Below are 25,247 nucleotides of genomic sequence, written 5' to 3'. Positions count from 1 at the left end.
GGCTGTAACAATGGATTCAAGCGTACCAATGATCATGAAGATGGTGCAGTAGGACCAGGCAACAATTCATTCTGTCATACGTGGGTCACCATGAGTTGGAGCCAACTTGACAGCACTAACAACAACAACAAATACTATATACAGAAGCTTACATGTCAAAGTAAGAAATACGGATTTAACTCAAATTGTATTGCAAAGCTACTGGAGGGTGTTAAGGAAAGATATAAAATGATATCCTTCATGTTTTAAAAAGATGTCTCTGGCTGCTGTATAGAGAATGGATTAAATTGATAAAAAAGAGAAGGGGAACTTATAGGAAGGCTAATATACCAGGCAGGTAAGCAATGATCCTTAGATTAAGGATGTTGGCAGTGTAGATGGAGAGAAGTAGATGGCTATAAGATATGTTTTGAAGGTAGACTCCAGACAGCATACTGGGAAAAAGAAGGTAAATGGTATCATTTCAAGGTCTTCAGCACGACTGTCTTAGTTATCTATCTAGTGCTACTATAACAGAAACACCACAAGTGGATGCCTTTAATAAAGAGAAATGTATCTTCTCACAGTCTAGGAGGTTAGAAGTCTAAATTCAGGGTGCCAGCTATAGCAGAAGGTTTTTGTCATCAATCTTCCCTGGTCAAGAAGCTTCTCAGCACAGGGACGCCAAATCCAAAGGACATGCTATTCTCCTGGATCTTGTTTCTTGGTGGTATGAGGTCTCCCTGTCTCTCTGCTGGCTTCTCTTTTATATCTCAAAAGAGACTAACTGAAGACACAACCTAATCTTGAAGACAGTCCTGCCTCATTAAAAAAACTGCCTCTAATTCTGCCTTATTAACACCACAGAGGTAGAATTCACAACATGTAGGAAAATCACATCAGATGACAAAACAGTGGACAATCACACAATAATGAAAATCATGGTCTAGCCAAGCTGACACACATTTCTGGGGGATACAATTTGATCCATAACAATGACCTCTCCATTGTGCACAGAAATGTGACTAAATCAAACAGACATATATTTAAGTCTTAGCATAAAAATGTTTGAATAGGCTCTCAAAAATTCCAAATGTCCCTCCGCATACTGACAACCAAATAAAGTTCAATTTCCTCAACCTACTATTCAAGTCTTTACACAATAGTATCAAAAATGGTCTTTTGAGCCACGACAATCCACTACTATTACACATACCCTATCCCAAGAGCAAATCAGTGCCCCTTCCTGTTTCTTAAAACACTTTTCCGCCATTAGTTTGTTCTTACTAGTCCCTCTACCTGTCTTCAAACTACCAGTTGTCAAAATTCTATCCAATATTCACAATTTCAAGCACCACCTCTCTCTCACAAACTCTTCCTGATCACAAAACTGAATAAACTAACTGCACAGCATGGAGTACTATGGAGAAAAAAAAAATACAGAAGAGAGGAATTCTTCTAAATTCCCATAATATATGGATTATTATAATTCCCATATTCTTTGAGATTTACACTATCATTAAAGGTACGTACTACTTCCTATTCATTGCTGTCTCCCCTAGCAAATGAACTATGGTATCTTTGAGAAAGCATCAGTGCACAATTTGTTTATCTGAACTGAAAGTCATATGTAAGTTATTTTTAAATTATTCACTGATATCTCCAAGACTCTGTCTCCTTCCACTATGAGTACATGTATTTACTCACTCAGTCACTGAAACACTTGGTGATTAACAAGCACGTGCCAGGTAGTGAGAATAAAAAAAGAATAAGAAGACACGGTCTTTGCACCCAAAGTATTCAAACTGGTGAAGAAGGACACATGAACAAATTATGATATACTATACTACAGTAAATAAAATGATCAAGATATGTGCATGTGCTTAAGTCATCTTTTTTGGAGGGAGAGGAGCAGTGACAACGTTCACAAAAGGATTTCCAGAAAAGGCACAACTGAAGTAAGTAGCATTTATCAAGGTGAAGACAAACAGGAAGATTATCTCAGGCCAAGGCAATAGAATGAATAAAGCCTCAAAAACAAGATACATCATAACATGTAGGAAAAAACTAAAAACACTTCTCCATTTTTGCAGTGGAGAATAAAAGATGAGCAGCAAAGAGTTAAAGCTGAATAAGTAGGCAGACAAGGTCACTGGAGACACTGCATGCCACAATGAGGCACTTGGACTTAACCCAGTGGGTCATGTGGAACTACTAAAGGGTTTAAAGCACAGTTGGAAGATGCTAAGATTTGCTTTTAAAATATTCAAGTAGATATACGGAAGACCAGTTTGACAGAAATGAGATTAAGGGTAGAAATATCAGACATAGTTTGTTAGAGTGATTTAAGAAAGCAGTGAGTAGGAAAAAGGCAGTGGAAATAGGGATTGAGAGGAGAAGACAAATACAAAAGAAATATCCCTAACTCTTCTGATCTATAATATTATGGAGCTCAGAGTCTAAACTCTAAAATTAGTGATAATATATGTGAAGTACATACTCCCATTCCTGGACTATAGCTAAGGTGCAATAAATTACTATCTCAATTATTATTATTAATGCAGTAGAAAACCATAAAAAGAACTACAGGTAAATGAAGTAGTACTGCCATTTAAGTAACACTATTTGAACATTATCAAAAAAGAGGCTAAGTAGCATTTAAGAGAATAAAATACCTAGGAATCAATCTAACCAGGGATGTGCAGGACTTATACAATGAAAACTCTAAAACATTGCTGAAAGAGATTAAAGACTTAAATAAATAGAAAAATGTTTCATGTTTATGGACTGGAAGACTTAATATTGGTAAAATATCAATACTACTCAAAGCAATCTATAGATTCAATGCAATCCTGATCAAAATTCCACCATCCTTCTGTACAGAAATAGAAAAACCAATCCTCAGCTTTATATGGAATGGCAAGAGGCCCCGAATAGCTAAAGAAATGTTAGAAGATAAGAACAAAGTAGGAGGACTCACATTTACTGATTTTAAAACATACTATACAGCTACAGTGATCAACACAGCCTGTTACTGGTATAGCAACTGACACACAGACCAATGGAAAAGAATTCAGAGTCCAGAAATAAATCCACACATCTATGCTCAAATGATTTTTGACAAGGGTGCTAAGTCTATTCAATGTGGAAAGAAGAGTCTCTTCAATGAACGGCAATGGGAAAATTGGATTTCCACATGCAGAAAAATGAAACAGGATTCATGCCTCACGCCCTACACAAAATCAAATTCAAAATGGATTAAGGACCTAAATGTGCAAACTAAAACCATAAAACTCTTAGAAGACAATGCAGGTTTACATAATGCTGTCAGGCTTAAGTTTTAACAATGGATTATCTAATATAATAACAAAAGTACAAACAGCAAAAGATAAATAAATGGGACCTCACAAACATTAAAAACCTTTGTTCATCAAAAGGCTTTACCAAAAAAGGGAAAAGACAAGCTACCAACTGGGAGAATATCTTTGGAAACCATATATCTGACAAGAATCTAATAACAAAAATATATATAAACTTCAACAACTTACCAACAAAAAGATAAAGAACCCAATCACAAAACGTGCAAGGGACTTGAAGAGGCATTTCACCAAAGAGGATATTCAAGTGGTCACCAAACACATGAAAAGATGCGCACCATCTTTGGCCATCAGAGAGATGCAAATCAAAACCACAATGAGATACCATTTCACTTCCACTAGCTACAGGGTCACTGAATCAACGACAATGGGTTTGGGGTTTAGGATGGCTAAGATTTAAAAAACAGATAATACCAATTTTGGCAAGGATATAGGGAAACTGGAAACCTTATCCATAGCTGGTAGGAATACAAAAGGAATAACTGTTGTGGAAAACAGTGTGATGTTTCCTCAAAAAACTAAAAATACAATTACCATATGACCTAGCAATTCCACTCTTAGGTACATACCCAAAACACTTGAATGCAGAGACTCAGAGACTTGAACACCAAAGTTCACTGCAGCACTATTCACAATAGCCAAAAGGTGGAAACAACCTAAATGCCCACTAACGGATGGATAAACAAAACGTAGTACACACATAAAATGGAATACTACTCAGCCAGTAAGAAATGAAGTCTTGATACATGCTACAATATGGATGGAGCTTGAAAACATTATACTGAGTGAAATAAGTCAATCACAAAAGGACAAATATTGTACGACCTCACTTACATAAAAAGACGAGAGAAGGCAAACGTATAGACAACAAAGTTTATTAGTGGTTACCAGCTGCAGGAAGGAGAAGGAAAGAGGGGCTAACGGTGATGCAAATATTGTGTTGATTAAAAGTAGGGTTGCACAGTTGACTATTATAATTGCTGTCAGTAAGTTATACATCTATAGAAGTTGAAGTGGCAAAAGTTGTGCGATAGACATACTAGCGACAATGACAAAAAAAGAGAATAGCTGCCAAGGCTGCTTACGTACAACCAAAAGTAAAATGAGATTTGGTTTGGAGGTTTAGGGTCATGGTCATAGGACATCCCAATTAATTGGCCTAATAACATGTTTAGTGCTTCTGTGCTGCCTCCTAGTATGATGCATAGTGCCTGGGTTCTTAAAAGCCCGCAAGTGGCCATCAAAGGTACAATAATTGGTCTCTTTTCTCCTGGAGCAACAGAGGAAGGAGAGTCAGGAATAGGAGGATGATGTGGAAAGTGTGGCTAACTGTCTCCATGAACAACTGCCTCCTTTGCCAGGAGATCAGAAGAACAGGATGGTGCCCAACTACCATCACTGAACATTGTGATCAAAGATTCCATAGAAGAATCCTAAGCAAAAGAGTGAAAATACAGAACAAAATTTCAAATTCTCATGGATCCCAGACTTCCTGGAGCCATGAAAGCTGGATGAACCCCTGAAACTCTTGCCCTAAGATAATCTTTAAACCTTAAACTAAAAGTCTTCTTAAAAGTCTACCTAAAACTGAACAATAGTTTAGCTTAACTAGTAAATAATAATGTCTGCCTTAAGCATTACGCTATTTTAAGAATTATCTATATGGGATCAAATTGGTAACAGCAACTTGAAAGGTGAGACAGGAACCACAGGGGGCAGTGAATTTATGTTAATGGAGAGAAACAACTCAGAAGAGGAGGGTGAGAGTGGTTACACAACTCGAAGAATGTAATCAACGTCACTAAATGGTACATGCAGAAACTGCTGAATTGGTGTATGTTTGCTGTGTATATGCTCAACTACAACAACAACAAAAAATTTATTCGAAAAGGTGACTAAAGATTTTTATCTCCTCCAAATTTCCATGTTTCAACCAATTTTTAATGTTAAAGATTTAACATTAAACTAAAACATTAAAAAATTAAGTTAATGACAAAATCAAAACTTCATTTGATAGCCATTGAACAAAACCCATTTGCTGTTGAGTCAATTATGACTCATAATCACTATAGGACAAAGGAGAACTGTCCCCTAAACTGTAGGTTTCCAAGGCTGTAATATTTTCAGGAACAGACTGCCACATCTTTCACCTGCAAAGTGGCTCATGGGGGTTCCAACTGCTGACATTTCAGTTAGCAGATGAGCGCTTAACCACTACATCACCAGAGCTCCTTTGATAGACATTATAAGTAACTACAAAGGGCAGGAGAAAGATGTGGCAGGTAGACTGCTTCCCTAAAGATTTCTGCCTTGGAAACCCTACAGGACAGTTCTACTCTGTCCTATAGGGTTGCTATGAGTCTGAATCGGCCCAGTGGCAATGGGTTCAGTTTGTTATTTACCTATAAAAAATAGTTGTGTTAGGACTAATTTGTTTTCTTCTTTTAAAATATCTAATTTTTCATAGCATTCATTTTATAAAAATTACTTTTAAAATATAGTAACAAAAAAATAAGAATTTTAAAATTAAAGGATGGTCAAAAATTTGAATTAGAAAACCTAATACCTACTAAGTACTTGCCATGTGCCAGGTCCATTAGAAGCAATTCATAAACACTTCACAACAAAGCTGTAAAGGTTGATAGTACCATTTTTTCTCATCTTACAGATAAGGGAAACAGAAATTAAAGGAAATGAAATTGAACTAGTATGTAACAATTAATAGTCCAAAAGAATGACAATATTTTTAAAAATCAACTATATTATGATCAAATAACCACCAAGCACAGGAAAGAGAAACCCTGGGAGGGATTACAACAAACAAAACTATCCTCTCTTACTTGATTAATTTCACTTTGGAGCTGTAACCCATGCTGTTCCTTTTCTTCTCTCTGTTGTTGCAGCTGTTTAAACTCTGCCTTAAGATGCTGGTACTTGGTTTCTACGTCTGATAATTCTTCTTTGAGTTTCTGAGTAGCTTCTCCTTTTTCACCTAGTTCTGCCTGCATTCTCTGTAGTGAAGACTCAGATGCAGATAATCTTGATTGAAGCTGCTGACAATCTAGGTCTTTTTGATGAAGGCTTGCCTGTATATTCTTTTTACTCACAGATTCTTCGTTGTATTTCTCCTCTAACTGTGTATAGTCAAGTTCTTTCTTCAGTAATTTTTCAGTCAAATTCTGAAATGTCAATTTAATAATTTATTTCTCTAATATTTTTAATTACTCCAATTATTCATAAAATCTTTAGAGCAATATTAGCTTCTACTAAATGTTTTATCGATATTAAAATAGTGAAAATATTCTAGCCAAGAAGTAAGTTGCTATATGATATAACCATTCATTAATTTATGATTTGATTATTGGTCCTTCACTACATTCCACTAACATAACTTAAGAACTGCCAACAAAATTTTGAAATAAAATAAAAACATTAAAATCTACTGGATTCTTTAGTGTATGCAACATGTTTACATTCTTCCATTTGTATCAAAAATTAAAACTACCCTGTTAAAACCAACTGAAATTGTTTTGAATAATGATACACTACAGAAATTCTAATTTTTGGTTTGCAGTTTCATAATTGGTAAGGGCTTTAGCATAGCAATATCATTCACTGCTCTTGTATCCTGATGCTGCTGAGTCCTTATTCTTGATCTTCTTGACAAAGACCATTATTTAGTGGCACGATGTCAGACTAACTCAAATTTCTAACTATGTAAAAACAATGATCGAAAGATATCACTTACCAGTTTATTTTGTATTTTACTCAATACTACAAAGTTTAAAATATAAAAAACACCGCCAATCAAAGATTTGTATTAACCAGTCCAGTCAAAAGTTAAAGTCTGGTCTTAGGCTTGTTAACAGTGCACATTTGGAGACAACATATATAAACATAAAATATTGATCAGAATTTTGACCCAATTTTCTAAGGAACTAGCCAGAAAAAGAAGCCAATATATACACCTGTTAAGTCAATTAGTTGACATTTATTATACTCACTTATTATATGCATAGGATAGAACAGAACTGCCCCATAAGGATTCCAAGGCCATAATCTTTACGGAAGCAGACTGCCACATCTTTCCCCCATGGAGCGGCTGGTGGGTTTGAACCACCAACCTTTGGTTTAGCAGTCAAACTCTTAACCACTATGCCACCAAAAAAAAACCAAACCAAACCTGCTGCCATCAAGTGGATTCCAAATCAGTGAACCTACAAGGCAGAGTAGAACTGCCCCACTGGGTTTCCAAGGAGCAGCTAGTAGATTAGAGCTGCCAACCTTTCGGTTAGCAGCTCAACTCTTAACCACTGTGCCACCAGGGCCCCGTAAAGACTTATTTAAAAACAACAACAAAAAAAAACCCACTGCCGTCGAGTCAATTCCAACTCATAGTGACCCTATAGGACAGAGTAGAACTGCCACATAAAGTTTCCAAGGAGCGCCTCGTGGATTACAACTGCCGACCTTTTTGTTAGAAGCTGCAGCTCTTAAACACCACGCCACCACGGTTTCCTAAAGGCTGATTAAGGCCCTCCAAAATATGGTCACATATTACCTCTCTGACCTCATCCTTGCTACCTACCCTAAACTCACTCTGCTCCAGGCTGACTGACCTCCTTGCTGTCCTTATTATACACCAAGCATTCTCCTGCCTTAGTACCTTTGGATTGGACTGCCTGCTTGGAATGTAAGGCTAAGCAAGGAATCCAAGGTGAGGGCCTCTTTCAAGTCTTTGCTCAAATGTCACCTGCCCAATGAGGCCTACCCTAACCACACTATTTAAAATGACAAATTGCCCTCAAGGAGGACTTTTATCTTGCTTTGCATATTTTTTCCAAAGAACTTGTTTTCTAATTTTATTATTTACTGCATGCATTATTTGCCTGGCTGACCTCATTAGAATGTACAATTCATGACAGTATAGGTTTTTTTTTTTTCACTAAAAAAGTAATGAACAAATGGAAATTGTCAATGAGGCTATAAAGCCATTCTTAGAAACACCTGAAAAATGGAGTTTTAATTCTTATGAAATCCAAATTTCTGGATTCCATGAAGGTTTAGGTAACCTACACAAGCTTTCCCCTGACATGATCTTTGGACCTTATGCCTTGAGAAAACTGGTTTCCTAAAGTCACCTTTGAGTCAAACTATGATCTAGATACCTTAGTAAATACCTTTCGTTTTGCCTTAGGCATTGTGCTCTTTTGAAGAATTATCTATATGCAGTCGGTTTGAAGAAACAGAAAATGCAAGGTTAGGCTAGGGTAAATAGTTATTATATAAACATAGTTCTGGCCCTGTTTCCAAGGTAATGTTGCGTAAGAGAGGTATAAGAGGAGCCTTTGGACTTTCCTCTTTGGAACATTTTTGACTCCCTAGTTGAAATGTTACCCTGATTTGCAAGCTGCATATTAAATAAACTTCAATCAATTTCTATTATTGGCTCACTATGATTTTTGTCTTAACACATTACAATACTGGAAAATACAGAATTAAATTCTAAGAGATAATTATTAACAAAATATTGTGAATTTGTTCCTTATACTCTTGGGTTTTTGGGTTTTTTACTCTCAAAATGCCCGTTTAAGAGAAAAATATAGAAAACTATCTAATTTTTTGAGGCAGGATATAATTTTTACTTCGTTTTCAATCTACCGCCAACATATTAGAAAAAAAACTACACTTTGAGTCTAACTGGTGGGAGGGGGATCAGCAAACTTTTTCCTAGAAGGACAGATCGTAAATTTTTTAGATTTGCAGGCCATTTGGCCTCTGTTGCAACTATTCAACTCCTTCATAACAGCACAAAATAGTAACAGATAATACAAATGGGAGTGGCTATGTTCCCAGAGAACTTTATTTACAAAAACAGGTGGAAAAAAGAAAAAAAAATTGGCCTGCAGGCTTTCAGTTTGTCAACCTCAGTCTAAGTAAAAACATGAGCTTCCTAATTTAACAAACACAAAAACCATGATTATAAGTTCACTAACTTCTTATGAACCATATGATAATATATCCATGATAATATATCAGTCTCTGTTGCAATATATTATATAAAAACATTAATTTTACCAATTCATTGAATGGCAAGTTTTATTTTCCTTCATTATTAATATACTTTATTTCCTACATTATTAATGTAACTAGATTTAAAAAACACTCAACAGAGTTTTTTCTTTTTTTTTTTTTAATCACCTATTATGAAACAAAAAACTTGATTTGGTCTATGTCTTTGGTTTCTGAAAGATAGCCTTTGGCATTTCCTAGGTAATCAAGGTGTCATGTTACCTAAAACCATCAGGCAATGCTTAAAATTTTGTGCAAATGAGTAGGGGCTACATAGGCCACACCTGATCAACTAACCTCAGGAAGAGAGGGGGCCATGATTCAATCAATCTTGCACATTCAATGATTCAATCAATTATGGCTATGCAATGAGTCTCCAGTGACTATGCAATGAAGTCAATAAAGGGTTTGAACCGGGAAGTTTCTTGGGCTTCCTGGATTGGCGAGAATGTCTGCTATCAGGAGGGCTCTTGTGTCCCTGAGTACAACAGAAGCCTCACGATGGGACTCCTCCTATACCTCACCCTATACATCTCTTCATTTGTATCCTTTCTGGCTCTAATAAATAGGTAACTGTAAGCATAGATCATTTACATGAATTCTGTGAGTTCCAAGAAATTATCAAGCCCATGGGGGAGTTAGAGCCAGCAGGGGCTGGTATCTGGTTATGTGGCAGTCTGAAGGACTGTGTCCTTTTAACTTGTGTGCTCTGACCTATGTTAGAACGGCTAGGATTAGAGAAGTAGTTACCTGATCTGAAGTAGAGGAAATCATGTATATTTCCAAGGTTGTGGCCAATACCCACTGACCTGCCCTGGGTGGCTGGGGATGAGAGGGAGAAGGGAGCAGCTAGTCCTGTGGACTCCTGTGCCTGAGGTTGGTACCCCTTGACCTGGCCCCGGGTGGCTGGGGATGAGGGAGAGCTGCTAGGATTGGCTGACGAGGAGGATGACAAAATGGGAAGGTGAGGATTAGATGCTTCCCTAGGTGGGAGAAGATTCACGCTGATCCTTACCACACAGCTAACAATAAAATGGGATTTGCCCACTACGTCCCTTGCTTAGTGTACCTATGCATAGTGTAATAGTTATACAAATTTTACCTTCAAAAAACTGATTAGAATTATAGTGAGAATATTTATACACAAACACTTCCAAGGTCAAACACATTTTGTATGGCCAAATTAGAAGACTCATCTGGCTATTACAAGATCAGACAAGAACACACTAAAGATTTTAAGACACTCAGGCAAGATTCTTATTCTGTGGCTCCTTATTAGAATTTAAAACAAGAGTTATCAGCAATGGCACAATCAACTACTAAGCTAAAATTTTACAGCCAATTACACGCATCTCTTTTTTCTCTCTTTTCTTTTCTTTCTTGACTTCTTCCTTATGTTTTACCAAAATATTAGGTTCAAATTATTAAAGCAAAGCCAACATATTCACCTCACAATCAAATAAAAGACTTTAATAACTCACTGCTCCCCAACCACCAAAAAAGTAAAGATATGGAGGAAAAAAACTGATACTATTACCCCCCTCAAAAATGAAATATTATCTCTTATTCATAAAGGGGAAAAAATGACTTTAAAAATACAGAATAAGTCATATTGCTACTGTGTCAATATAAAAATAAAGTTGCAAGATTAAAATGCAGATTTAAAAATCTCACCTGATTTTTTTGTGTTAATTCATTAACTGAACTTTTAAGTTTTTGTAGCTCTTGCACATACACAGCAACTTCCTGGGGACCTTTGGCAAGTTCACTCCTTAGCTGGCTTATTGTAGCCTAAAAAATAACAATAATAATTAGAGCAAACTGAAAAGAAAAAAGAAATAGTATACAAAGGTTTTAAGATTACATAGATTTTTGTTATTGTTGTTGTTCTTATATTGAAATAATCCTTAGAAGTTTTAACTTGGCTCTTCATCCTAATACCTCTACTGCTACCCTACATCTTTTCTGGCTGCAAACTAATTTTCTTAAATTGTCCAAGGTGCAGCACTTCACTTACTCAATAATACATGAAATAAAAATGTGGCATCCTACTTTATGTTTCTGAAACAAGCACCAAGCCACATAGCTTGACCCTACTAGCTTTGAAATTGTTCTTTAACCCTCTGAGTTTAAAGAGGATATACAAGTATGTCTACATACACTTTCTACCAATTTCTATAGCATAGCCTTTTCGTTTTACTGTAAAAACATATATGTGCAAACATCTAACAAAGTTTCATCTTGGTGAACACTTTTCTGATTGTAATGAAAACATGTTTGTCCAAAGAAGTAAACAAACTTGATGCTCCATATAGTTTCATTAAGCTCGATCATTCTATCATCAGAAATAATAGCTGGGCATGACTTGCTTGAACGCATATGAACATTTTTTAAAACATGAAAAATTAACATCTATTATCAAAACAATAGTTTTATCAGTTAAAAATAATATAAGATAAAGATAGGTAGCAAAGATCTTAGAAATACAAAATTCCTATACATGAAAGCCTCAGCCAATAGAAAGATATAAGTACTACTTTTTAGGTATGGTTTCCTACAAGCTGCATTAATAAAAGAACTTTGTATTTCTAATATTGCTTACTGGTTTTACTTTTCACATTCTTGAAGTTACAATTATTTCCATTGCCTATATTCTTTGTTACTAATAAACTTTATAATATGGAAAAAACTCATTGCCATTGAGTCGATTCTGATTCATAGCAACCCTATAGGACAGAGTAGAGCTGCCCCATAGGTTTTCCAAGTAGTGGCTGGTGGATTCGATCTGCCAACTTTTCGGTTAGCAGCAGTAGCTCTTAACCACTGCGCCACCAGAGCCCCATAATATGGAAGAGATATTAATAAATAAATTCTTTCTTAATACACACCAGCAGTCACCTACATCATGCATTATTACACATACTGCCTTTGTCTTCGAGGGAGAAAGCTGAGAAGGCTACTAGCTTATTGTGACAGTGACACTATTGCTCAAGATATCTTTTGCTACTCTTCCTCTGGACAGCCAGAGTATGCGGCACACTTTTGTTTTTTCTTTTTTGTTAAGGATCCTCAGTGCTGATATATCTTCATCCATTTACAGTAGCTTCGTTTTTGAGTTTGGAAACAGCCTAATAAACAAGGTAGGCAACTGAACTGAATGATCAAACACTTGGGCTTATTTTATTTTAATAATCAAAAAGTACTGAAACAAATTTTCTTAGGTGTTTTCCAAACTGGTTTTGAAGTTTCAAAAATGTTGTCAGGAATGGCAGCATGTCTGAGATATGTGAATAGCCTGACCTTTGAAGGAGAATATTCATTTGAATGTACTAATTCTGGTACAGTGCAAAGACAATCTGTCACATTACTTCTTAGTTACACCTTAAACATAGTGTTTCAATACAACATAGTACAACTATTTACATGTTTTTTTCACATACCCCAAAGAAGAAAATGTTTATATATTCATGTATTTTCAACTGTGTTCAAGTTAAAGGTGTGCCCTAATATCTTCTGCTTTAAGCTGATCATGTAACTTTGACATGGATATGGGTGCTGTAATTTCAAATTACTACTTCTAAGATCTTTGACTCTCAGAATTATTTTCTGTTAATAACATTATGGATGTTAATAGATATATCAGAAACAATTCAGCTATTTTAAATTATATTTTAATCATGTAGCACAAATGCCAATTTATCACAAAATAATATAAACTATCAATCACATTTAAATCCCTACTTGTAAATATCTTATCAAAGGATTTTTCAGTATCTGACGCATAATATACAGAAACAAATAACAGCTTATACTAAAATGCAAATTATGTGTATATTTCATTGAAACACCATGATTCCATTTCAAAGTTTATAAAATACAGTAAGCCAAATGCAACATTATCTAATGCCTATTTGCTAGTAAACTCCAACATGCAAAAGAAACTAAATAAGGAAAATATAAAGTAAATATGCTCAAAAATATCTTGTTATATTTCATAGCTAAATGTCTTTGTATGTTCTTTAGGTATCAGCATTATGACAGCATTTATAAGAATGTATTAAAGCATTTAATATATATATATATATATATATACTCTTTGACCTCCACAAAGAAATTCAAGCTTTATGTGAGCAGGCACCCCATCTAATTCACTTCTGTATTCCTGACACTTAAAATAGTTCCTGGTCCTTAGCAGACACTCAATAAATGCTCCCTAAAGGAATAAATGATTCTACTTCCAAGGAGTTAAGAGCTATTTGTTCCTATGGAAACAGTCTATTAGGCCCTATAAAGCAGTTTGAACTTCCTTGAAGCCACGTTATTAAATTCAATATTGAATTTTTACTAAAAAACTTTAAATTACAAAATAATTAAGTAAAAGTATTTCAAGCAACTATTCTGCTGGTACTTCAGAATTAAAATTATTGTTTTAAAGGTCTATCACTATTAGTAAATAATCATCTACGGATGGTTCCAATTCACTTCATGAGTAAAACAAAAATGAGCATGTTATTCAAGTTCTGAAACTTCCTTAAAACACAAATTGCCATATGATGAGAGAAGGTACCACACTACATTAAGGGTATACGAATATTGAAAAGCCTTCCAAAAACACATTACCTCAAATTTAAGCATCTCCATTAGAAAGCAGAAAAAAAAAATAATAAAATGATAGATGAAAGGTGGAAGTCAGGACTAACATACACACTAAACACACAGTACAAATGTTCACACATACTGCCAAACCTGGTCTCTTTATATTAGCAGACTTTTAAAAGATAAAATCTCTTTTTAATAGCTATGCATGGATAAAATTGAGCTTACTGCATATCTTTATAGCTGTTTTAACTTTTAAAACTGATTCAAATTAATTTATCGGAATATAATGTTTTAAAAATCATTTCCATTAAAGACCACATCAAATATAGGTTGATTACAATTTTGGTAGTTTTAATACTTCAGATTCCTAAAAATACTACTTTTTTAACCTTTAAATCCTGAATCTTCAATCTATATAACAGCTATTATTGATATTTGCAGAGTACTTTTGTATGCTTTAGAATAAGTTACTTTTCTATATGCTCTCTAAAATATCTAGACAAAAAAATGGTAAATGAATTCATAGGTATATATTCAACAAAAGTAATGAATACAAGGAAAAAATTTAACAATGCACACCAGATTATCTTCAGCCCTAAGGAGAAATAAGTCATTGCATTTTTAGCTTCTTTAATTCCTTTTAACATTTTTTTCTTATGCCTACATTTAGGTTCAGAAAAAGCAGCAACATAGGTAATAATTTTTTTTTAGTGAGTTCTAGAAAAGAGCTACAATTCACCAATATGCTCAACTGAGAACAAATAGAATTAAATTTTAATAAATTAATAAAATATATACCATATATTCAAAGAGTAAGCAGAAGCTAAAAACAAATGGAATTATAAACAAATAAAAAAGATGAAGTAATTTTTTTTCATATGGAAATGGTATGAGACACACCTCAAAAAAGCTATTGTTCAATACAACATACAATATGGCAAAATAAAAGAATAACAAGTATTAGTTCAAGATTAATAACACAAACTTACTTATAAGGCAATCACGAGACCACCTAAGTAGGAGACAACGTGACACAGAGAAAGAACACAGGCTTTGGGTAAGACCTGGGTTCAAATCCAAACTCTTTTATGTTAGGTACTTGACCTTGAAAAGGTTATTTAACCTTACTGTGCCTCAGATTCCACATATGTAAAACAGGCTTAATACTTACAAGGTTTTAAGAAATAAATGAGGCCACGTATTTAAAGTTTCTAGTATAGTATCCAAAACCTAGTGGTGTTCAGAAATAGTTTGTTTCCCATGATATTACTTCTGTAAAATTTTTCAAAATATCTTAACATAACCAGGGTTGCATTCATCATCCCTACAAATCAATTACATAGGGAGTAAGTTTTATCCTAGTTTTACCAAAAATGTAATGAAATATTAAATCACCTACTCAATTAACAGAAAGAATAAAATCCTTTATTTCTAAATTTATTTCAAAATACTTAAAACTACAAGTATTATAAAAACATGAAAAAAATTAAGACTAAAAAACAAAATCCTAAGCCATCTTTCTTCTTGCTCAGAAACATGTTTCCTAAAGTAAAAAAAAAAAATTGTTTTCTACAAATTAGCCATATTGACAAAAGAACAATGGGGAAAACAAAAAATACTTTTATCCCGAGTCTTTTATAAATTGTAGTCATAATTTTTTATTTTTATTGACTGCTTCTCATTACATAAAAAGACATTTAAATCTACATGAAAATACTAAATTTTTAAAACCCACTAAATTAGGCTTTGGTGGACAGGTATCAGTGGACATTAAAGACTAAGAAAGCCTAGGAACAGGGACCTGGTGGTCTCCTTCTGGAAAAATTGGCCAGTAAAAACCTTATGAATAACAGCGGAACATTGTCTGATATAGTGCCGCAAGATGAATCCCTCAGGTTGGAAGGCACTCAAAATGCAACTAGGGAAGAGTTGCCTCCTCAAAGTAGAATCTACTTTAATGATATGGAGGAAGTAAAACTTATGGGATATTCATTTGCTGATGTGACACAACACAAAATGAGAAGAAAGAGCTGCAAACATCCATTAATAACCTGAACATGGAATGTACGCAATATGAATCTAGGAAAATTGGAGGTCACTAAAAATGGAATAGATGGAACACATAAAGATTGATATCCTAGGCATTAGTGAGCTGAAATGGACTGGTATTCGCCATTTTTAATCAGATAACCATATGTTCTACTATGCCAGGAATAACAGACTGTAGAGGAATGGCACTGTATTCACTGCCCACAATAATATTTCAAAATCTATCCTGAAATAAAACTGTCAGCGATGGGATAATATCCATATGCCTACAAGGAAGACCAGTTAGTACAACTATTATTCAAATTTACGCATCAACCACTAATACCAAAGGTGAAGAAACTGAAGATTTTTACCAACTTCTGCAGTCTGAAATTGATCAAACATGCAATCAAGATGCAATGATAATCACCGGTGATTGGAATGTGAAAGCTGGAAACAAAGAAGGATTGGTAGTTGGAAAATATGGTCTTGGTGATAGAAACAACGTCGGAGGTCACAAGACAGAATTTCACAAGACCAACAACTTCTTCATTGCATATACCTTTTTTCACCAACATAAATGGCGACTATACACGTGGACCTCATCAGATGGAATACACAGGAATCAAACTGACTACATCTGTAGAAACAGACGATGGAAAAACTCAGTATCACCAGCAAGAACACAGACCAGGAGCCAACTGTGGAACAGACCATCAACTGCTAATATGCAAGTCCAAGCTGAAGTCGAAGAAAATTAGAACAAGTCCCCAAGAGCCAAAGTACGACCTTGAGTATATATCCCACCTGTATTTACAGACCATTTCAAGAACAGATTCAATGTACTGAACGCTAATGACTGAAGACCAAACGAGTTGTGGAATGATATCAAGGACGTTATAGATGAAGAAAGCAAGAGGTCATTAAAAAGACAGGAAAGAAAGAAAAAGATCAAAACAGATGTCTTGGTAGAAGTAGAACCAGAATGCTCCTTAGAAGCAAGGATGGTGAGACTTCATCTCAAGTACTTTGGATATGTTATCAGGAACGATCAGTCCCTGGAGAAGGACAACATGCTTGGTAAAGTAGCTGTTCACAGGAAGAATGATCCTCAACAAGATGAAATGACAGTGGCTACAACAATGGGCTCAAACATAGCAACAATTGTGAGAATGGCGCAGGAACAGGCAGTGTTTCGTTTTGTTGTACATACGGTCACTATGAGTTGGAACCGACTCCATGGCGCTGTTCTAACAACAAGTTAAAATTAGGGTAATTCTTAAATAAAATATTACTCAGAAACATCTTCACACTACTATGTTGCATTATGTTCCCATATATATTTTTCCCAAAATGCAAGCAAATACACAAATTTATTTTTTCCTTGCTCAAATTTCCCTTTTGGCCATTTATAACTTCATAATTGTCAGCTGGAAATTTCAGAAAGGATTGTACTAAAAAAGTATATATCCTAAAATTGCCACTACCTAGGTTCAAATTTAGTCATCGCAATATATTTTTTTTAATTTCAAATAATATTAAAGGAATTATTTTAATCAAAATGGAGCACAATTTTTCAAATATTTTAGAAACAGTGGTAGGCATGATGATTTCTTCAGAAGCAGTTCTTACTGAAGCACAGATGTCATTACTGCATCACTAATGAACCTGTTCACCTGGGTCCGGGTATCTCTAATTTAACATGATCTAAATAGGTCTTTTCCTCATGATATTTCTTTGATTCGCCCTCTCCTTGGTTCCACATTTGTACTTAAACACTTTATCATTGCCTGTGCTGACTAGTTATACTACCAGTAATGACAATAATAGTAATACTAGCTTTACTAAGTTCATGAGCTTCTGAAATTGTTTGGAAAAAACTGGGGGCTTATGCAGTGCAGGGAATCCCCGGGTGGTACAAAGGGCACTGGGCTGCTAACCAAAAGTCTGGCAGTTTGAGTCCACACAGAGGTATCTTGAAACACAGGTCTGCTGATCTACTTTCAAAAAATCTGCCATCAAAAACCCTCTGTAGCACAGTTCTACTTAGACACAAATGGAGTCACGAGGAGTCATCGACTGGTTATTTTATGTACTACTGGGCTATGTAGGTCACTTTTGGGAAATCTACATTTGAAGTCTGAAATTTTCAGCATCATAAAGCTTCACAGGCCTATACATGTTATTTCCATAAGCTGTCACCATTCGTCCACTGATAAGATATTAAAATAAAAAACAAACCCATTACCGAAAAGTTAATTCTGACTCATAGCTACCCTACAGGTCAGAGTAGATCTGCCCTATAGATTTTCCATGGCTGTAATCTTTACAGAAGCAGACTGCCACATCTTTCTCCAGAAAAGCATCTGGAGGGTTTAAACCTCCAATCTTCCGGCTAGCAGCCAAGCGTTTAACCACTACACCACTAGGGTTCCTATGATAAGATACAGCAGGGAGTAAAATAAAAAATGAATAGGTGTGGCTTTTCTGTAATATTGATACCCCATAGTTTATTAACATATTACTAATTATGAATAGAGTGGTGTTTAGATCACCAGCTAAAAAGCTTTAAGAGATGCAAATTGAAATGTTACTATAACTATTTTTTAAACAGAAAACATGAAAAACAGAGGTCCCCATCACAAAAGGGAGCTTAAGAATTAGAAGTAATAGCAGTCATAATAAAATATCTTTCACAATAAAGTAAAAAGGACAAAGGCTAGTATTCTTAAGCAAATATCTTTATCACATATCACAGTGTAATGGATTAGTATAGGATGTATCTTGGGACAATCTCTTCTGACATATAAAAAGAGATTAAACAAGCAAGCTAGGGAGCAGAGATAGGAAAATGGGCTGACGTATATCCCCAAAAAATATGTGTTGTAAATCCTAACCTCTATACCTGTGGTTATAATTCCATTTGGGAATGGGTTGTCTTTATGTTAATGAGGCAGGATTAGTGTAGGGTGTGTCTTGAGTCAATCTCTTTTGAGATATAAAAGAAATTAAACAAGCAAGCAAGGGAGCAGAGGTGGAAGAAGATAGATGCCATACCACAAGATCACCGAAGAGTCAAGAAATCAGGACCTTCCTACGGAGCCAACAAAGAGAAAGTCTTCCCCTAAAGCCAATGCCCTGAGTTTGGACTTCTAGCCTTCTGAACTGTGAGGGAATAAACTTCTGTTTGTTAATGCCATCCACTTGTACTGTATCTGTTATAGCAGTACCAGATAACTAGGACACCAGCTAAAAAACTTTAAGAAAGAAATGCAAATTGAAATGTCACTATAACAACTTTTTAAGTAGAAAACATGAAAAACAGAGGTCTGCATCACAGAAGGGAGCTTAAGAACTAAAAGTGATAGTAATCATAATAAAATAACTCTTACAGTAAAAAGGACAAAAGCTAGTATTTTTCATCAATTGGTCTCAACCCACCTGGAGCAAAGGCAAAGGAAGAACACCAAGGTCACACGACAACTAAGAACCCAAGAGACAGAAAGGGCCACATGAACCAGAGACCTACATTATCCTGAGACCAGAAGAACTAGTTGGTGCCCGGCCACAATCGATGTCTGCCCTGTCAGGGAGCACAACAGACAACACCTGAGGGAGCAGGAGACCAATGGGATACAGACCCCAAATTCTCATGAAAAGACCATACCTAATGGTATGACTGCGACTAGAGGAATCCCAGAGACAATGCTCCCCAGAACTTCTGATGGCACAGGACAGGAACCATTCCCGAAGACAAATCATCAGGCATGAAAAGGACTGGTCAGTGGGGGGGAGAGAGATGCTGATGAAGAGTGAGCTAATTAAATCAGGTGGACACTGGAGAGTGTGTTGGCAACTCTTGACTGGAGGGGGGATGGGAAGATAGAGAGAGAGGGAAGATGGCAAAATTGGCACGAAACGAGAGACTGAAAGGGCTGACTCAATAGGGGGAGAGCAAGTGGGAGAAGGGAGTAAGATGTATGTAAACCTACATGTGACAGACTGATTGGAATGGTAAATGTTCACTTGAAGCTTAATAAAAATTAATTTAAAAAAAAAAGCTAGTATTTTTAAGCAAATATCTTTATTACATATCTTAGAGCTTGTCATCTGCTGACATAACTATATAAAAGATTTATGAACCAGTCATGTCATGTGAGAAATGATAAAAGGAACTGAGAATGTTTATCCTGGAAGAGAAAAGACTCAAGGTAAATATGAACAGTCTTCAGATTCCTCATGTGGGAAGCGGCAACAATTTATTCTGTGTAATTCCTGAGGAGAGAACTAAACCAGTACATCTAAACCACCGGGAAACAAATGTCGACTCAAAAGCATCGCTGACTTGGGAAGAAATATGCACTCCCCACACCACCTAGCAAGGGCTGTGGATACCGACCAAGGATACTATAAAGAGGACTCCTAGACGGAGTGTTAGACGACATGATTTTTAAGACTTCTTTCAACTCTGTCATTTAATAAATCTATCAATCAGAAATAAACATACTAGAAAATAAGCCTTTTCTAAATGTTTTCTAAGCAACATAAGTAAAACAGTTGTAGAAAATGAAATCATTCTTTCCTTACCTCTACCCAAATTGAGATAAACCCAATTCCTACTTATCCACTAACCTTAAGTAGATTTAAGTTTAAATATCATCTCTATACAATTGGGTTTTGGGTATACAATATATATCATTTATTAAATGATATATAGATTTTATGCAAATACTTCTCTCCAGCTGTCCACTTTTATAAGGCCAAGGTAAAATATGCTGATGATCAGGCTACCTGGACTGTACACAAGTATTATTCAGGCTCAATGAAAGAAAGGCAAATTACCGTTTTGTTACGCCAATCAGAAAAATCTTAAATCTTAGCTTCACTCAACAGTATATGGTAAACAAGTTAATACAGATCACATTTAAGAACACTAAACTTCATTACCTCTGAGTTAGCACATTCTGCTTGTAACTGTTTGCATTCGTCTTTCAGTTTTTCAGATTCTCTCTCACGTTCCAAGGTCATGTTGTCCATTAGTGTTTGAACTTGGACCAGTTCTCTCTTCAGCACGGCAACATCTTCTATACCAGGCCTCTGAAGCTGTGAAACAAGACATTTTAATTAAAAGTGAAAAGCTACATAACACACACTTTATATTGGTTTCACTACAAAGAAATCAAAATGAAAACAATCTTTAAAATCAATTACTGGATTCAAATTGTTAATCACAATTATCCTCCACCCAGCAAGCTACCTCTTCTTTCTGCTCTCTCTATTTCAAATTTAACAATATTACCCTTCAAGGTGCAAACTAACAAATTCACAATTATCTTTAGTGCCTTACTTATTTTACTCTCCTTTAAAACTAAGCTTATTGGTCATCGCAGTCACACAACAGATGCTACATTCCTTCAGGTCCCATCCTAGGAAACCAATAATAAGATGAAGCCACAGCACATGTAAACATAATTAGGGTTTACTGGTTGATATAGTGGATCCGCTTATTCATGTATTTATTAAGTGCTAAATAAAGAACAGAAAGGAGTAAAGGATAGATTCAAGGTTAAGACTGAGTATTGATGATGCATGGTGCCCATGACAGAAATACAGCTATGAAGGAAACGCAATAATTTTATACTTGCTGAATTTGTAGTGAAAGCTAGAAACGCAATTGGATGTATCCTAAAGGTTGCTGGATATATGAAACTAAAGCTCGAAAGGAAAGTCAGGATCAGAGATACAGGCATGGGAACCACTAGAAAGACAGATGGTTATTCAGACAGAAACAACAAAAACACTAAGGTTATAAAGTATGCATCATACAATTCCAACTTTTATTTTTTTAAAAAACACATACAGAACATATATGTAGGTAGAAATGCCACAGGATTTATTATTTCCTCCATTTTACTCAAACTCTGTCTTTAAAGGAATCCCCGGATGGCGCAAACAGGTAACACATTCAGCTGCTAACCAACAGGTTGCCAACCCAGAGGCACCTCAGAAAAAAGGCCTGGTGATCTACTTACAAAAAATCAGCCATTGAAAACCTATGGAGCAAAGTTCTAGTCTGACACATACGGGGTCGTCATGAGTCAGAGTCGATTTGACGGCAACTGGTTTACATTTTTTAAAATTACTCTGCAGAACATATATTTGTTTTTTAACTTCGAAAATCATAAAGGTGCTTCTTGATAAATGGTTTCTAAATTACCAGTTCAGTCTTCAGATCTTGAATTATAGTAACCTCTCTGTTCAATTCTTCTGTCAGATGTGTCACTCTTTGTTCAGAAGCTTCTCGAAGACTCCTTTCTTCATCATATTTTGACTTTATATCTAATTAATTATATAAATACTAGTTTCATTACATTAATGAAAGGACAGTCTTATAAATTCCTGACTATTACTCTATATGAATATATAATTCAAATGTACATTCCTTATATAACCATACATACATAATACTGTAAAACTGTACTTCTGATGATATTAAAAGGTAAGCTTAAAAATGATCAAATCTGGTTGTGTTCACATAAATTCCACATAATATTAACTTATTATTTAGCAATGATCTTTAATGCATATTTAATCAAATACAATATTTTACTTAAAACCACATAGTAAAAGAACATATACAATTGATACCATAACCAAATGTTAAATCTGTACTATATTTAATTAATTTCTTCAAAATGTTACTTTTTATAGTTGTAAGCTAATCTCTAAGCATACCACAAAAGAAAATTCACTTTCTCTAAAATGCATAAAGAATTCTACAGACAAAAACAAGTCCTTTGAAGGGATGAGTTGAGGAGAAAGAGAACAAACTGAAATTAATTTACATATCAATAAATTCCATTAATGAACACCACAGTCTATAAATAACTGTCTTATCATATTAACATACTATGTTTACTTCTAGGATATATAGTGGTCAGAAGATAATAAGACTGATTTATTTATTAAAAAAATTCTGACACAATTTACCCGCAATTTCAGTAGCAAGTTGGGCTGCTTTCTGCTCAAATAAGTCTTTCATTTGCTTAATATTAAAATTTTCTGTTTGGGCTTCTTCTAATTGTTGTTCCAAAGACTGCAGCTCTACAAAAAGTATAGCAGTTATTCAAATACAATGTTACATTAAACTGTAATTACTTATAATCATTGCAGTAGTTAGGACTATCAACGTGAGTCTTACCCAGTTACAAAAAAAACAGAGCGTTTTCACATCTCAAAAATTAGGGATCTGTGACTCATCTGAGGCACAAGTCATAGTTTACAAACACTTTAAATAAAAGACAGGAATATTTAGAATCACCCCCAATAATGCGTAAATATTTGTTTAAAGTTGTTTTGATTTCACATTTGAGTTACCTTTCTGTATCTGTCAACTGACCAAAAAAGAATGCATTTTGCTTCTCTGATAAAATTAGTTACAAAGTGTGATAAAATTAGAAATGGTTTAAGAGTGGTTGAGGCCTTGAATAAAATAATCAATTAAGTAGTCAATTCCTGAACCTTTTTTCTAATAAAGAGATTTCAGAGAGAAATTAAATACAATAAAAAAACCTTAAAACATATTTACAATTATTCACTGAGCACTCCTCCAGTAAACGACAGCTGCACAGAGGCTAGCTCCATCACTGTATTTCTAGGCAAGAAGAGTATATAACTCCTTAAAATAGATTTAACCTTACATTAAATAACCATATGAATGTAATATTTCAGGAGTTTATTTCTAACCAGAAAACAATAAACTAAAAAATACTAAAATTTGAGTTGACTGATTAAATTATAAAGTCCATACCAGGTAACTTTCTAAACTGAGAATACCACCATTATTTTCACTCTTATAGAGCTATAAAATATAACCACAAAAAAAAAAAAAAATTTAGCAGACATCGAAGAAAAAAAAGGGAAGGAAAAGAAAAAAAAAATTATATCTATATATGCGCTTTAAATATATTTACCTGCTGATGAATCAGCCACCAATCCATCAGGTTTAGACTCCTCAATGGAAACAAAAGACAAATATATTAAAAGAAAAAGACAACAGTGTTAAAATTGTCAGTGTTAAAAATCTCTGAAAGTCATGTTCTGTCAGTTAAGCAATAAGATTTTGGTGAAAATTAAAGTTTGGTCAGCTCACAACTCTTCCAGATGTCTAAGTACCAGTAGGCAGACTGGTATAATGATCTAACCGCAGTTCACTGGTTCTAAGACAGAATTAAGATGTGTGAAAATTATTACGGGTCTTGGAATAGATGACATCTTAAATTCCATAAAACTAATAATAAATAAATAAAACTAGTAAGAAGTAACTAATAGAAATTATTATGATATAAATATAGATTCAAAAGCAAACACTTAAGTCAGCAGACAAGAGTCGATCTTACAATACTTGAAAATTTCCATGTAGGCTAAAATATGCCATTGAACTAACACTAATAAATTTGGCTTCAAAAGTAGATGTTTTTAATTCAGGATTATAAATCATCTTTAAAAGAAGCAAAACTAAAGAGCACACTTCATCAGGTTTAATTCATCACGTGCATCAGAAACAAAATAATACACCACCTTGGTGTTATTCTCATGTTTAAAAGAATGACACACATCTGAAACACTTTAAAAAGGTATCTCGTAGTACACTGCTTTTTTCTTTTCTTGTACTTTGAGAAATTAGACATACTAATTGCTAAGAATCATCAATATTTAAAATACATTTTCCCCCAAAGGTAAATTTCCTACCAAAAAAATTTACACATTGTGCTGTGGAGAATCGATTTAATTAATTAAATGGGAAATAGTCACCTCAAATGTAGTAAACAATTTCCTCTCTGTTTTCAGGTAGAGAAAATAAGACAGCCCATGTTTGATTTAATTGTTAATGGCATCTAGGTAAAACATGAATAAATGAACTATCAGTATTTTAGATAACTAAAAGGCTCTTTAACGTTAACAGCATCCGCAACTGGAGAAGCTGAGTAGTAATAAAACTGGTGTCTTATTGTTCATTTGTTTGTCTTTTCCAGTCAATGACAATTCTTGGTACAAACAAAAAAGAAGGCTGAGTGAGAGCCACAATGTGCTGAGGTAATGCACAAAGGGATCACTAATTACTTTATAAAAATATTGGAACTATTTTTAAAGTGTGCCCACTTTATTCCTAAAAATAAAAACTATACAATA

General features: G+C 34.7%; 1 protein-coding gene across 8 annotated transcripts in view; it reads right to left on the bottom strand.

The window, feature by feature from the left end:
- The window catches only part of EEA1 (early endosome antigen 1), a 334,017-nt gene that overhangs the window by 67,566 nt on the left and 241,204 nt on the right, over window positions 1-25,247 (bottom strand). For all 8 annotated transcript variants that reach the window (XM_064283738.1, XM_064283737.1, XM_064283739.1 and 5 more), the window contains 6 exons: window positions 24,029-24,068; window positions 23,046-23,159; window positions 22,273-22,394; window positions 21,003-21,158; window positions 11,103-11,219; window positions 6,197-6,535 (listed from right to left, as the gene is read on the bottom strand). In XM_064283738.1, the coding sequence (XP_064139808.1) occupies window positions 6,197-6,535; window positions 11,103-11,219; window positions 21,003-21,158; window positions 22,273-22,394; window positions 23,046-23,159; window positions 24,029-24,068 (888 nt within the window). The remainder of the gene's footprint in view (window positions 1-6,196; window positions 6,536-11,102; window positions 11,220-21,002; window positions 21,159-22,272; window positions 22,395-23,045; window positions 23,160-24,028; window positions 24,069-25,247) is intronic.

Source organism: Loxodonta africana, chromosome 4, assembly GCF_030014295.1.
Source record: "Loxodonta africana isolate mLoxAfr1 chromosome 4, mLoxAfr1.hap2, whole genome shotgun sequence".
Lineage (NCBI taxonomy): Eukaryota > Metazoa > Chordata > Mammalia > Proboscidea > Elephantidae > Loxodonta > Loxodonta africana.
This window is presented reverse-complemented; position numbering and strand designations above follow the sequence as displayed.